We start from the raw sequence: 13,225 nt of genomic DNA on the forward strand, positions 1-13,225 counted from the left end.
AGAGCTGTACAGCTACATAGAGACCATTCAGAAGAAAAATTTTTCAAAGTATCTTCACAACCTCAAAGAAAACTTTGAAGTGGAGGGAGGTTCAAATCAGCCTTGCATGAAGACTTGAGTTGGTTCTTATTTTATCTCTGGTCCACGAGGGTAATTATCACCTCCAACTTGAAAAGAAGCAGCTAACAGATTGGCCTGTATTACAGAGGGAGAGGGAATTAATTAAACGGCTGCTAATTACATCATAATCTTAAACACTAAATTAATATTATGATGATCCTGATGATAGGCAACTCTGACATTGCCAAATCCCTGCCAGTGCCTAAGAGATATTCCAGTTACTGCACAGAATGTTCCTTCCACATAACCAAAACAACTGGGATGCTCTCAAAGGAATATGGCAAATGCACAACAGCTCTGCCAGGTTTCTAATTTCACCAGAATATAGAAATTCTCTGCAGCATGATGCTGCCCACACCATGAACTTCACTCTCATCCACGATGAGTGCTGTCATTAACATTACAGTGTGAGACTGAGGCTTGGAGATACAAAAAGACCTACAAAGTCAACCAGTCCCTCTCTTTACAAATGCCAGATTACTTTAATTATCTTGTATCCTGTCCAGTGTCAAATGTCCCAAAGACTTAGGCTTCGCTTTGTATCAATGAATTCTACACCATACACTTCCACTGCTTCTAAACATATCCTCAGATCTTACCAAGTCATGGTTCCCTCTGAATAGCTGTCTATCCATACATAACCAAGAGCCAGTTCTGTAAACTGAGGCTTAAAAAGAAATTTTCTGCTATGAGCTTCATCAAGTTTCTTAGGGAGTCTGCAAAGAACTACTGAACCAGCATACTTAAAATACAAGCCAACTGAAATCTTTCTAATCAAACTCAGATGAAATCTGTCTGGAGTCTCATAGTTACAGGTCAAGTTTCTTAATCCTCATGTGTTCTCATGGTTTCTCTTTTGTTTTGTTTTCTTTGCCATTCCATAGCTGTTTTTAAGTTTTTGTGTCTGCTGCTACTGAACTTATTAGCTCTTAAGAATCACAGTCTCTTCATTGCAATCTGCTTTTGCCTGGCTATGGTCCAATGACTAAATAAAGCATCCAAGTAAGAGGCCTGCACAGGTCTAGACTGAAGGACAGATACTTTAGGTCCATGTAGATGCCCCCAATATCCAATACCAAAAATCACCTGTTTGCTACCGAGTCTTATCTTTAATTTAAAAAAACAGCAGGCCCTAAGCTGAGCTTCTTAGTAGTAAACATGTCTGCTCTACTGGCTTCCCCTGGTCCATGGTTTAGGAAGGACAGCGGGTCAGGCTGCCTGTGCTCAGACGACAGCTGACCTCTGAGTGTCCAATAAGGAGCAGGCCCTAAGCTAGGAAGGCAGAGGTCACTGGCACAGCAGGACTAAAGAATCTTTCAGAAACCACCCAACCATATGCAGTCGTATACACCAGAGGAAACACAGAATTCAAAGAGAGACAGAACGTTCTTGTTTGAAAAGTACCCAGACACAGATTTAAACTCATGCTGCCATCACCTGCAGAAGCCTGAGCACTAGTAACTTGTTTTTTTTGGGGTCACTGCTCACAGTTATGGGTGCAGAACCCTCTAATGCACTCAACAGCAGGGCCAGTGAAGCGCTTTACAGCCAATGACTTGTGGCTTCCCTGAAGGCAGAGAACGCGAAAGTCAAGCATGTCTGTAGATTTGCCAGCATCTAAAGCAAAGAAAATCTCCTTTCCCCTACTTTTTATTCACCAGGAAAGTAATCTCTCACCATCACTCAAAACACAGCATAGCTTCATCACTTCATACTTCTCACCTATTTTTGTCTTAAACAAAAGATTGCCACAAAACAGTGGCTTCAGAAAGACTGAGAAACACTCGTCAAGCAGGCAGAACTCAAGGGCAGACTGGAGAGCTGAAAAGCCTGAACAGCAGATTCTCCTCCAGCCACAATAAACTGTATTCCCTCTCCATGCCTCAATTTTCTGCACTTTAAAAGGGAAAGAACTGCTCCCTGTTACCTGGCAGTGCTGCCTTATGGTTAGGGACAGAGCACAAAGCTTAGCACATACTAGGTAAGAAGGAAAGATTACAGTTTGTATTTCTGCCTTCACCCTTTCAAAATAAACATTCATTTTTCACAATAGTTCATGATGCTGCATGCACGTGGCACCTGAGCCAACCCACAGAGCTTGTTTCTTATTGCATCTGCCCTCAGGAGCTGACTCTCTGTAAAACTCATTAATGAAGTGCTCAGAAGTCATAGAAAATGCAGACAGACAGCTGCTTACCACTGGGGGTCTGTAAATGATGGAGACTGTGGCCTGAAGTGACAGATGTATAATGCAACTGAGGTACAGGGAGACTGATACCCCCTCTAGAGTCTCTGCTCTCCGTGTTCCTGGCTGCTCATAGATTCAACAGTGAATATCCCCAAGGAGAAGGCAGAAGTCTATTTGGCTGGCAGTCTCCGTTCCCAGGTTTTCTGAGAAATATCAGTAATGCTAGGCAGATTTATTTTACAAATCTGGAAACCACTCCAATCTCAGAAGTATGTCATCTCCCACCCTCACTTTACTCAAAACATCAGTCCTTCTCCCTCTAAATCTCTCATACTAAGGGTCATAGGGCAATGGCTACCATTGTTTATCAATACAACAACCAGGATCCCTAAAACAAAATGTTGCAATTTAAAACGCGGCATATGCAGAGAAGATGGTTTGAACTAAGTCACTGTTAAAGGCCACAGGAGATGGGTGACTGGGTGACTGACCTTGAAAGATTGCTGATGAAGATGTGGGCCCAAAGTGAGCCCTTGCTCTGAAGGTCCCAACCTATCCAGGGAAGCAGAGACAGCTCTCTGCAGTCTAGTAGCTCCATTTGTTTCTTTCCAAAATGTGGAAACAACAGCTCTATTCCTTACGTGCTTTCACGTCTCTTCTCCCCACCGTGTCAAGAACTTGAAGAGCTAGCTCCCTATGGACCTTCTGACTTCCAGAGCCAGATGCCAACTAGAAATGCAGAGGGAATGCAAGAAATCACAAATTCTTGTGAACTTCAATTCCCTTACCCATCTAGGAATCTTCCTGCACATTACTATGGTAAAACTTACTGTGGCAATGGCTCGGCCCACACGAACAATTCCAAAATCATTAGGATCCAGGAATTTGTTTCCATACATATAGATGCCAGAAGCAGCTGCTGTCAATGAGGCAAGTTTCAAAGCCCTTCGCGCCATGACTGCTGAACCCTGCCGAGACACAAAACAGCAACTGTAACATCTAATAAGAACTTAGTGATCTGATGCCTACAGCCCCAAAGGACCTGACAATCCAAGTTTTAATTGCTCCTTTCCTAATGACGCACTGCTAGCACTGCCCCCAGCCGAGAGCTCAAACTATCACCCAGCAACTGAACGTAAGCCATTCGTTGCTATTCCAAACTCAACAGTGTCTACGGGACACAAATCCACAAGTAACTCCCTGCTAGACCTGCATCCACAACAAAACATTTGTTCAGGGTCCCAAAAGCTTTTCAAGGAGAAACAACAGGTGGACAGAGAGAAGGTAGCATGAGATCACCAAAAGTCAATTCTGATCCTAGCAATAGGCCCTTTCTTCAATGCAAATTTTTGAAAATACCACAGCATAAGCAGATTGCAAGGGGATAACAGAAGATATAAAAAGGCAGGGTTTAAAAAGAGCTCTTGCACCATGAAGAGCACCCAAAACTTGTTAGAAACTCTGCCAGGCTAGTTCTAAAAGCTCCTCACTGCTGACAAGGGGTGTAGGAAGAGGCCAGGAGGTTGTGTGCGACTCCAGCAGTCAGAGAGTAACACGTAATGCAGGGCATGGGGGACTTGATCAGAGCAATCCAGCGAGACTTGTTTTCTCATAATCACTGTCCCATTCAAGTGCCAGTTCCTGCACAACAGATATCTGCAGGAATTAACAGCCTATTCCTGGCTCTGTCACAGGCCCAGCACAGGCCCGAAGTGAGACACTTCTCAATCACTTTCTCTCCTGGGAGACAAGGGTGGGGAATGAACACATTTCCTACATTAAGCACTTTGAATCACTGCATTCATTGTTTGCAGTACATAAAGCACTGTAAACATGCAACTCGTTACATGTTATATATATATACATATATATTACAATTATTTATGTCACCTTAAAGGATTCAGACATGAAAAAAAATAACAAATTAGGTACATTTTTCTTTTCCCATGGGTGGTATTGGACAGAAAATATGGTTAACCATTCTTTCCGCTTGTACCACAAATCAAAAGGCACGGTGATCTACACTGCAAGCTCTCAAGAGCACCCTTGACAGAGTGCGGGCTCTTACCCTATCAAGATGGAGTTCTCTAATCCTCCCACTCCTAGACTTGACTGAGAAACTTTCCTACTTCTCATTGCAAAGCTTTAACAGGGTCAGTCTGGCTTCTGCTTTTTCTCTTGGAAGCCTTGTAACCAAAAAACACGTGGTGACACAGGTCAAGTCTTTCAAAAACAGTTCACAAGAACACAATCAGCGAAATAAGATAATATAACACAAGAGACCTCTGTACACAAACCTGAGCCAAACTTTATTATTTCCTTTTATTTCTTTACAAGGCCTAGGTAACTGTGAGGCAGAAAAGCTGAGACATATTCTGTTAGTGCCTGTCAGAGCTGCCTGCAGCACCCCAGCTCTTTCCCCTGTCAGAATGGGTAGCTGACTGACCAGGACTCCTTTGAATCTAGGATCAAACTGTTGCCGTGGGAGTTAGGTGCTGAAAAAATCTCCCGGAGCAGTTAATTAGGGGTGAGATAAGAAAGGGTTTATTATGGCAAGGCAAAGATGTTACAAGACGTGTGCAAGCCGTGCCTGAGATGTTACATTTTATAATGCCATCTATCCAATCCCAGATGTGTCCACCCTGTGGCCTTTACTCTGGTCTGCCCTGGGTCCACCCCCTGAGAAATGGGTCTGGGGGCTTTCAGGACCCTCTGTTCATCCCATCTTCATCAGAGCACAAAAGGTACATAGTCACCCAGTTTTTGACCGTGTTCTGTGGTTTAGGCCCTGATATGCTGTTCTGCCAACAATCTAGGCCTTGCCTTGACAAAAGACTAAACATTTCTGCTGTATTCGGGGGTAGGGGTGATATAGGGAGCATAGAATGGGGTAAGAGGGTTAAGGAATGTGTAAACAAGGGTGCTAGAGGGAAAGGGACAAGGGACAAGGGAGGGAGGGTTGCTGCTTTTAAAATCTACTTCCACTACTTATAAAACTTACAAGTATTAGAAAAATAAAAACCATTAGGGGCTTAAGGCATCAAAACTCAAGAGAAAATAATCCTGGACCCTTCACTGCAGCCAAATGAGCACACACTTCCCAAAAGAAAGCTGCCCTCCTCCCCCTGCCTCACTGGAATTCTAGAAACTTTGGGGCTTTTTCCTGGAGGACCAATCTCGTTTGTACAGACATCTCTCGTATCCTCCATCACCTTCAAAAATAACTTTTTGCAATGTGTTTTAATTAAACCATTTCTGCTCATTGCACATTTCTGTAAAATTTAATTTCTTGAAAAGTGAAAGGTGCAATGACATTTTATTAACACACAAAATACGCCTTTTTCATTATTTTTTCCTTCACTTTCTCGATTACTAAAAGAACATTTTATTGAAAGCAAGATGCAAGTCCATCTGTTCTTACATCTTATTTCTACCTGAAGGTATAATTTGCAGTTTGTGACATCACATCTACTGCCATACCCACCAGCTGTATGTCACAAACAGAAGATAGGAACTTGAGGTAGCCAATAAACAGGCAGAGAGCTGAATCCTTCAGCAAGAAAGTTCCTGCTTTCATGCTTAATGCATTGTACCAATAAAAAAGGAATAATTAAACCCCCTCCAATATAAGGTACAGAAATGAAATTGTCAGAAATAAATTGTATTTCACAGTTTTGCATACGGTGTCGAGGAGCCTTTTCCATGTAAATGAGCCATTACGACACCCCTAGGGGTATCTTAAGGACCCTGTCAGCTGTGAAACACGCCTCGGGATGTCACTGCCTCCCGTTATTAAGCCCTGCGTTGATGGATCACCTCCAGCTTTTCTTTCACCTCTACGAGGTGGTACGTTTGACTTTCACACAACTTCGCACACGTGAGGCTCCCTTGCCTTCCAGCCGGGATTCTATTCCCGCCAGGGGCAGCCGGCACGGTGCCGGTTCCCTACGGGAACCCGAAGGTGACCCCACCGCTACCTGCCCCTGTCCGTGCCCTGTCCCGAGGCGCCGACAGCCCCGAGGGCAGCGGGGTCCCGCACCCACCGCCGCCCAAAGCCCCGCACAGGCCGCGTCCGCCGCCTCGCCCCCGGTGTGCCCGTGAAGGACACGAGCGCCGGCTGCTCTCGGTTCTCCTTCAGGCGCCCCGGGCCGGGCCGGGCCTCCCGGAGCAGCGCCCGCGCCCCGCGCCGCTCCCGCTCGCACGAACAGCCCCAGCCCTGCCGAGCCCCGCGGCAGCCGGGACTGCCCGCGGGGCCGCGCCCGCGGGGGCAATCGCTGTTGGGCCTGGAGCCCCCGGCCCCGCGGAGGAGCCGAACCGGGCCGAGGCGGCAGCGCGGGCTGTGCGGGCGGGCAGGGCCCGGACGCCCCCGCTCCGGCCGCTCCGCCGGCGCTCGGAGCGGCACTTACCGCCTCGCCGGCACTTCAACTCGCGCGCCCCGCGCCGCTCCCCCTCCGCCCCGCACACGGTACGGCCCGGCCCGCGCGGCACGCCGGGAAATGTAGTGTCCGGCCGCGGCCGCTCGCAGAGATGGGGGCGCGGCGAGACTGCGAGGGGCGGCCCCTGGGCGAGCCCACGGCGGAGCGGCGGGGGGAGCGCCGGGAGCGTCGGGCCCCGGGCAGCGTTCACGCCTCCGCCCCGCCGCGAGGGAGCGCGCTGCTCACAGCCCTGCTCGCGGCGTTGTGACCTGCTCCAGTTCGGGAACTGCAGGGTATCGCAATCCCCGTCCGTCAGTGGGGCTCCCAGCCTGGCACAGCTGCCCAGAAACCCGTCTTCTGTGCTCTTAAAAACCCTCAGAGTCTAGGATATTTCAGTTATTTTTCCGTGTTTCCTCACTGAAAGCTCTGCAACAGGGAGAAGGTTTGTATGTATGTATGCGTATATACATACCTAAATCAGAAATCGTGACAGAAGGTAAAACCACTAAACTGGGAGCACTTCTTTTGCACATCTATGAGGGGTGCTGGAGAGGCGCTGATGTTTTTATTGACTAGAAACTAGAACTGGTCTTTGAGGAAGGGCGTGGGTTTGACCGGGGCACTATGAATATTTTATTTTTTGAGTCTGAGTATTGCACCACATCAAGGCTGGGTGTGAGTACAGTCACCTATGCACCGATTATAGCACGTGGGCTGGCAACACCGTGTCTGCTCCTGGTGCTGAGGGAGTGCTCTCATGCTGTCACCAGTGGGATTCTGGTGACAAGACTTACAACACTCGTCCTGCTCCTGCTGAACAAAAACCAAATGTTGTCCATCGTGTGGGCAGATCCCCAAGCAGTGTTAAGGTGATAGCATAACTTATGCAGTTATACTTAGCTTTGGTCATTCAGTGAAGTGCACACATGGCTGACTAATATCAGCTTGTGCTTAAGGATATTCCAAAGGCCAAAGAGATGTGTATCAAAAATATCTCAGAAACTGCTGTTCTCCATCCAAGAGAATGATCCAGTAAAACAACTGTGTTCATCAAGAATAGAATAACTGTTGGCAACTAGGAAAATAATTGCAGAATGAAAAAAAGTATTCTCTGCGGCTAATCTTTAGCTCCTTCCTATAAGAAATGAAAATGGTAATAAATTTTATCATATTCAAGGTTCAGTGCAAAACCAATCTCTCCATCAAAGTCTTTCTGCAATAAAGATTACAATAAAAAAAGAAAGAACAAACCAGAGAATGACAAAGTGTTGCTGAATCATCATAAATAATGTAAAAGGTTCTTATTCTCTGGAGCAAATACGTAGCTTGATAGTCACCCACCTGAAACTTGGCATTTCTGGTTGAACTTTTCTCCCATTGTAAAAAGAAGGAAACTCAACGTTGTTTCCAGTCAATATCTTTCTAATAATTAAGTAAAGCAATTCAATAATACCTGGGAACCCATGACAGAAGTATTTGGGACAAAGTTAAGGACATAGCTACCAAAATAAATTCTTAATACTTTAAAAAGATGCCAGAGACCAAAACCAGAATGAGATCAAAAGGTTCTTAATAATTCTTTGAGAGTTATTGTTTCCATCATGATTCTGGAAACACTGAAACATATCAAGGAAAGCATCACCACACTGCATTTCCATTCCTATTTGCAGGCATGCAGTTGTACCCAAAAGGATAGAAACAGGGGGAAAAGGGATCTAGGAACGCTTGAAACAAAAGGTCTCAGCTTCTAAAAGGAATAAAACATGACATTGGAGTTAGGGAAAGGTTTTGATGACAAGTCTCTCTTCCAAGATTAATAGGTTTTTCATCCAAACCTCTGTGGAAAGTGCTGTAAAGGTAACGTTGTCTACCTTCTCCCTGGCTGTGGGACAGCGGTATATTAAATATTCTCCTGAAAGATCAACATAATATTGGGAATATTTGCTAGGTACCTGTATTTGATTTGTGTGGCAAGGTTTTGGTAGTGGGGGAGGGGGCTACATGAGTGGCTTCTGTGGGAAGCTGCCAGAAGCTATTTGTAGCCTATGGGAACGGCTCACATTGGAGCAGGTGAAGAGCATGAGGAGTTCTACTCCTACGGAGGAGGAGCAGCAGAGATAATGTGGTGAACTGACCATAAGCCCCATTCTCTATCACCCTGCACTTGTGCAGGAGGGGAATTAGACAAAATTGGGAGTGAAGTTGAGCCCAGGAAGAAGAGAAGTTTGGGGAAGCTGTTTTTTAAAATTTGGGTTTATTTCTCATTATCCTACTCTGTTCTGATTGGTGATAAATTCAAAATAAATTTAGTTATTTTCCCTAATTGAATCTAGTTTGCCTGTGACAATAGTTAGTGAGTGATCTCTTCCTGTCCTTATTTCAACCCATGAGCCTTTCATTATCCTCTCTCCCTGTCCAATTGAGGAGGGGAGTGACAGAGCAGCTTTAGTGGGCACCCAGCATCCAGGTAGGGTCAACCTGCCACAGTACCCCTCTTGTTTCCATCTGGCTTCACTGCACTTTTGCTTTCCCTACTTGTACTCTGTGGCAGACCTTAACATAAATGCCTGCGTAATTTGGGCTTCCTGCTAAATACCATCTCTAAGAAACAAAGCAGCTACAAATTATGAAGGGCAGATTACCCTGCCAGCATACTGAGGATACAGGGCCCACATGGCCAGTTCCTGCATCAACCATGTGATGGCTAAACTGGCTACAATCCCGTAAATTTCTTTCCCTTCTAGGACAGATGGGAGCTTTTGAACTGATGCAGGGCAGTGAAGCATCGCAGCTTAGTCTTGGATCATTACAAATTCATATAGGAAAGACTATTTTGGAAGGAAGCTTCACAGTTCAGAGGGAAAAGAGGAAGAAAATAAAGTTAGGGAGATGTGCACCCAATGTACTATTGAGAAAATGAGAAACAAGTGCTGACTGAAAATGAAGTAACCAACCTGAATCAAATAATCAAAAAATCTTAGAAGTACAGGGGAAAGATCTACTGCTCCTGTGTCTGCTAAATCCTGTGGAAGCTTTGCTATGGATTTTTGTGTTTGCAAATTCACGACCTCCACAGCTCAGGCTGATACTGGGCATAACAGTGGGATAGCCATTTAAACTTACTGTTCTATTGCATATAAAAGGCAAAAATAGAGATTGTAACTGCAGAACAACCACTGATTCCTGACCACAGCCCACTGCTTCTACTCGGGATGCTTAAAAGACTGCTGCCCAGGCTATCAATCCCCTGCTTTAACCTCTAGATCCTATGTATTGGACACACTCCCAGCAAAGGGGGCAGGTCAGCATCTGATTTTTGCTGGCCTCCCCTGGAAAAGCTATGAGAGGTTGCTTCGGATTAATTTTGCAGCTCTCAGTTAAACAGCCTGACACTGAGTCTGCTGCGAAGAGGGAAACAAAAAAGAGGCTTTTGTAGCATAACAATGCCATGTGCTGATGTGCAGTGGGCAATTATGTAACCAACACTAAATCTTTCTATAATTAGAACAAACACCTAGTTAGAGTGATCAGAGCTCTTTTGTGTGAGCCTACACGGGGGTATGCAAGAAAAATCTTGGCTTGAAAGAAAGATGCTGGCTTGATTTCCCTTTTCAATTGGTGAATAAATTAAATCTCAGATTGCCCTAAATTGCTGTGAAAGACAAACAGTGAAAAGCATTTCCTTTTCATTCTTGTTGAAGACATTTGCATCCCAGGTGTGAATCTCATGAAATGCAGATACAAACTGAAAGATTCGGCCTCTCTACCCCAAGCACAGGAGGTGGAAGAGCAGCCATACAGCCTGAAGGAAGGACAGAAGGTCATCATCAGCCCTCCCTATGGAGAATCAACCTCTTTTTTAGATTCACTTCAATGAAAATTATGGCAAGATATCTGGAAAGGCTCACTTATACTAGACATTCCTCACGTACACGAAGGAGGCATGGGAAAAGATATCAAAACAGTCCCAGATCCTATGATTTTATGGACCCAGAGAACTAGCTGACAAGGAGATATGAAACATTATGTTGAGAAATTGCTACCAGTGCAGTGGGAAGAACAGCTTGACCCAGCTGTTCTTTCACTCTTCTGATCTGTCCCTCCATTCTGTGGATGGTCAGCAATACAAATATTGAGGGAGCTCTATCTTCTGCAACTGTAAGCAAATTCGGCTCTAAAAGTTACTATAGCAGTGCCAATTCATACAAGTTGAAGGTCTGGCAGGTAGGATCTCTGCTGCTAGAGATCTGTACTCCTCAAATATTTTCTGATTATTTTCTTATTAGAGCAGGTCACTAGAAGAAATATTACAAATTCCTCTGTATAAGGGTTGACAGATGTGCAAATCAACAGGGGAGACAGGAAATACAGCAACCTACCTGGAACTAATTCTAAAAGATAGATTGACATACTCCCACAGGTTTCCTGCAAGGCCAAACCTGTCCCCATTCTCAGTCCAACTTAAATGGAGATTGGCAGGTTTTGCCTTTATATCAGCAGCAGAAAGCTCAGAGCTGACTCTGGAAGCCATAAAATTTTAGAATAGCATCTTCTTACCAACCATACTGTACAGACCCAATGTTTGGATAAGACGTCTCTCAACAGGAACATGCCCATTGCCTGAGGTCATTCAGTCCTTGTGAGTCGTAGTGACCAAAGTCTGTGTGACAACAGAAAGTGTTGTGCTGCTAGGAGAACTGGGCTTTAGGTGAGAAGCAAATTCCACTTCTATTAGTATTTTGTTCCCTCAAGGCCATTGCTTAACATTGTTGTGCAGTATCAGTTTAGACAATTGCATGCCACCTCCATACCTCTCTCTCATCATTTCTGTGGGCAAAAAAATTCCCCTTACTTTGTTTGCTTACCTAAAGCTTTTGGTGCCTAAAGGACACTCCCTTATTTCTTGCAGTTCGTTGGGAAGCGTCAGTGGACCACCATGTCCTGTATGAAAAGATGTTTATCAGCTGAGAATAGAATGCTTCCAAAATGTTTGCAAAACGCCCCTGGAGTCTGTGGGGTTTTACAGAAGTGCATGAGAACATTTTTGCCTCTCTGAGAAAGTTGAGTTTTCTACAAAGTACCACAAATAACAGAAATTAAACCAGCCTCCATTTCAGTCATTCCAGAAAACACAGACATGACTTGAGGAATATAAAGTTTTTTTTACAAAAGCACTAATAGACCTTCTGATCTTTTCCCCCCCAGCTATAATTATTCCTTCTGAGTGCTGCCTGTAATCTCTAAGGGAATGAGAAGTGCAGGGGTCACTGATGTGGCTGAACCTTTCCATCTAGATAAATCACCTCTTTTTCACTGTTTAGCATCCTACCTGTGGCACAATTTTATGCCTTGGGTTAAGAAGTGTCATTTATTTTGATAATTTTTATTCCACAATGTGCAGCAACTGTTAGGCATACAGATATGTGATACTAACAATAGCTTATTCCATTACTTTGTATTGTCATCTGCATTTGTTACAACATATTTCATGAACCATTTAATTCTGCATTTGCAAGTGTGAAAAAGTGCTGAAGTAGATAAAAACGGTGCAGAGGATTTAACAACCTAAATCTACCCCAAAAGACTCCTTGGAATGCATCAGAAATATGTTCTTAAAACCAGCTGTGGTATCACATCTAAAAATGTCCCTGCTCCCAGCCATGCCAGGGAATAAGAAAAACCTCTGCAGAACCTGAACTCCTTACTTGCCATAACAAGGATCACTTTAGCATGATCATTTTGTGAGAAGAGACACATGTGGAAACCTGGTATCATTGACACCCAGAAAGATATTGTCCAAAAAATGTCATGATAAAAACAAAAAGAAATTAATACTTTTTTTCCTTAGAAACAGATTTTTATTTGGGTAAAATATGTTTTAGATTCTCAAAACCATTCCTTGCCTAATGCTTCTTTTATCAAAGCTCTGCCAGAGCTGGCGTCTTTGAACTATTACCAGGCGTGGTTCAGAAAAAGTCCCGACCTAGGAGATACATGAAGATGCACAGACATCATCAATGCAGAAGAGGATATTAACTTTTTTTGTCTGATGCTATGATTGTGGGACATTAAATTTCACCTTGCTATTCCTATATGGGCCCTGGTTACTCAGGTTTGCTCAAAGCAGATGTGGTAATAACAAAATTGTCTCTTCCCAGGAGATTTCAACTTTGATTAGAAGATAACTAGGGATCAAAAAGTGAGCACTTTTCACAGTTTTCCAAAGGTTAATCACTCTCATTTTAAAATATTTCTGCCTAATTTCTCATTTGAATTTCCTTAATTTCTACTTCTAGTCACAGCTTCTTGTTTTGCCTTCCTCTATGAGATTAAGCAGTGCCTTCATATCCTGCATTTCTAACTTGTACAGGTGCACAGACAAGATGGTCAAATCTCATCTCAATTTTTTTGTAATGAGCAAAACATACTAAAGGTTTTAATTTGCTCACTCAGATTATTTCTCCTTTGTAAGGTAATTGTCAAAGGTAACTGTCAAAGGACA

The 13,225-nt window shown here is 44.1% G+C and overlaps 1 protein-coding gene across 10 annotated transcripts in view; it reads right to left on the reverse strand.

The window, feature by feature from the left end:
- The window catches only part of ADCK1 (aarF domain containing kinase 1), a 79,147-nt gene extending 72,299 nt beyond the window's left edge, over nucleotides 1–6,848 (reverse strand). For 2 of the 10 annotated variants that reach the window (XM_051806363.1, XM_051806365.1), the window contains exons 1-2: nucleotides 6,715–6,840; nucleotides 3,139–3,276 (exon numbers count right to left, since the gene is read on the reverse strand). In XM_051806363.1, coding sequence (XP_051662323.1) covers nucleotides 3,139–3,264 — 126 coding nt within the window. In that variant the 5' untranslated portion in view covers nucleotides 3,265–3,276; nucleotides 6,715–6,840. Of the gene's footprint in view, nucleotides 1–2,799; nucleotides 2,955–3,138; nucleotides 3,277–4,376; nucleotides 6,309–6,714 lie in introns of those variants that run through there. The other 8 variants (XM_051806360.1, XM_051806361.1, XM_051806358.1 and 5 more) reach the window with 8 other exon arrangements.
- Between the last annotated feature and the right edge of the window lie 6,377 nt (nucleotides 6,849–13,225).

Source organism: Manacus candei, unplaced genomic scaffold (assembly GCF_025592945.1).
Source record: "Manacus candei isolate 608988 ecotype Guabito, Panama unplaced genomic scaffold, ASM2559294v1 h1tg000067l, whole genome shotgun sequence".
In the NCBI taxonomy this organism is placed as follows: Eukaryota; Metazoa; Chordata; class Aves; order Passeriformes; family Pipridae; genus Manacus; species Manacus candei.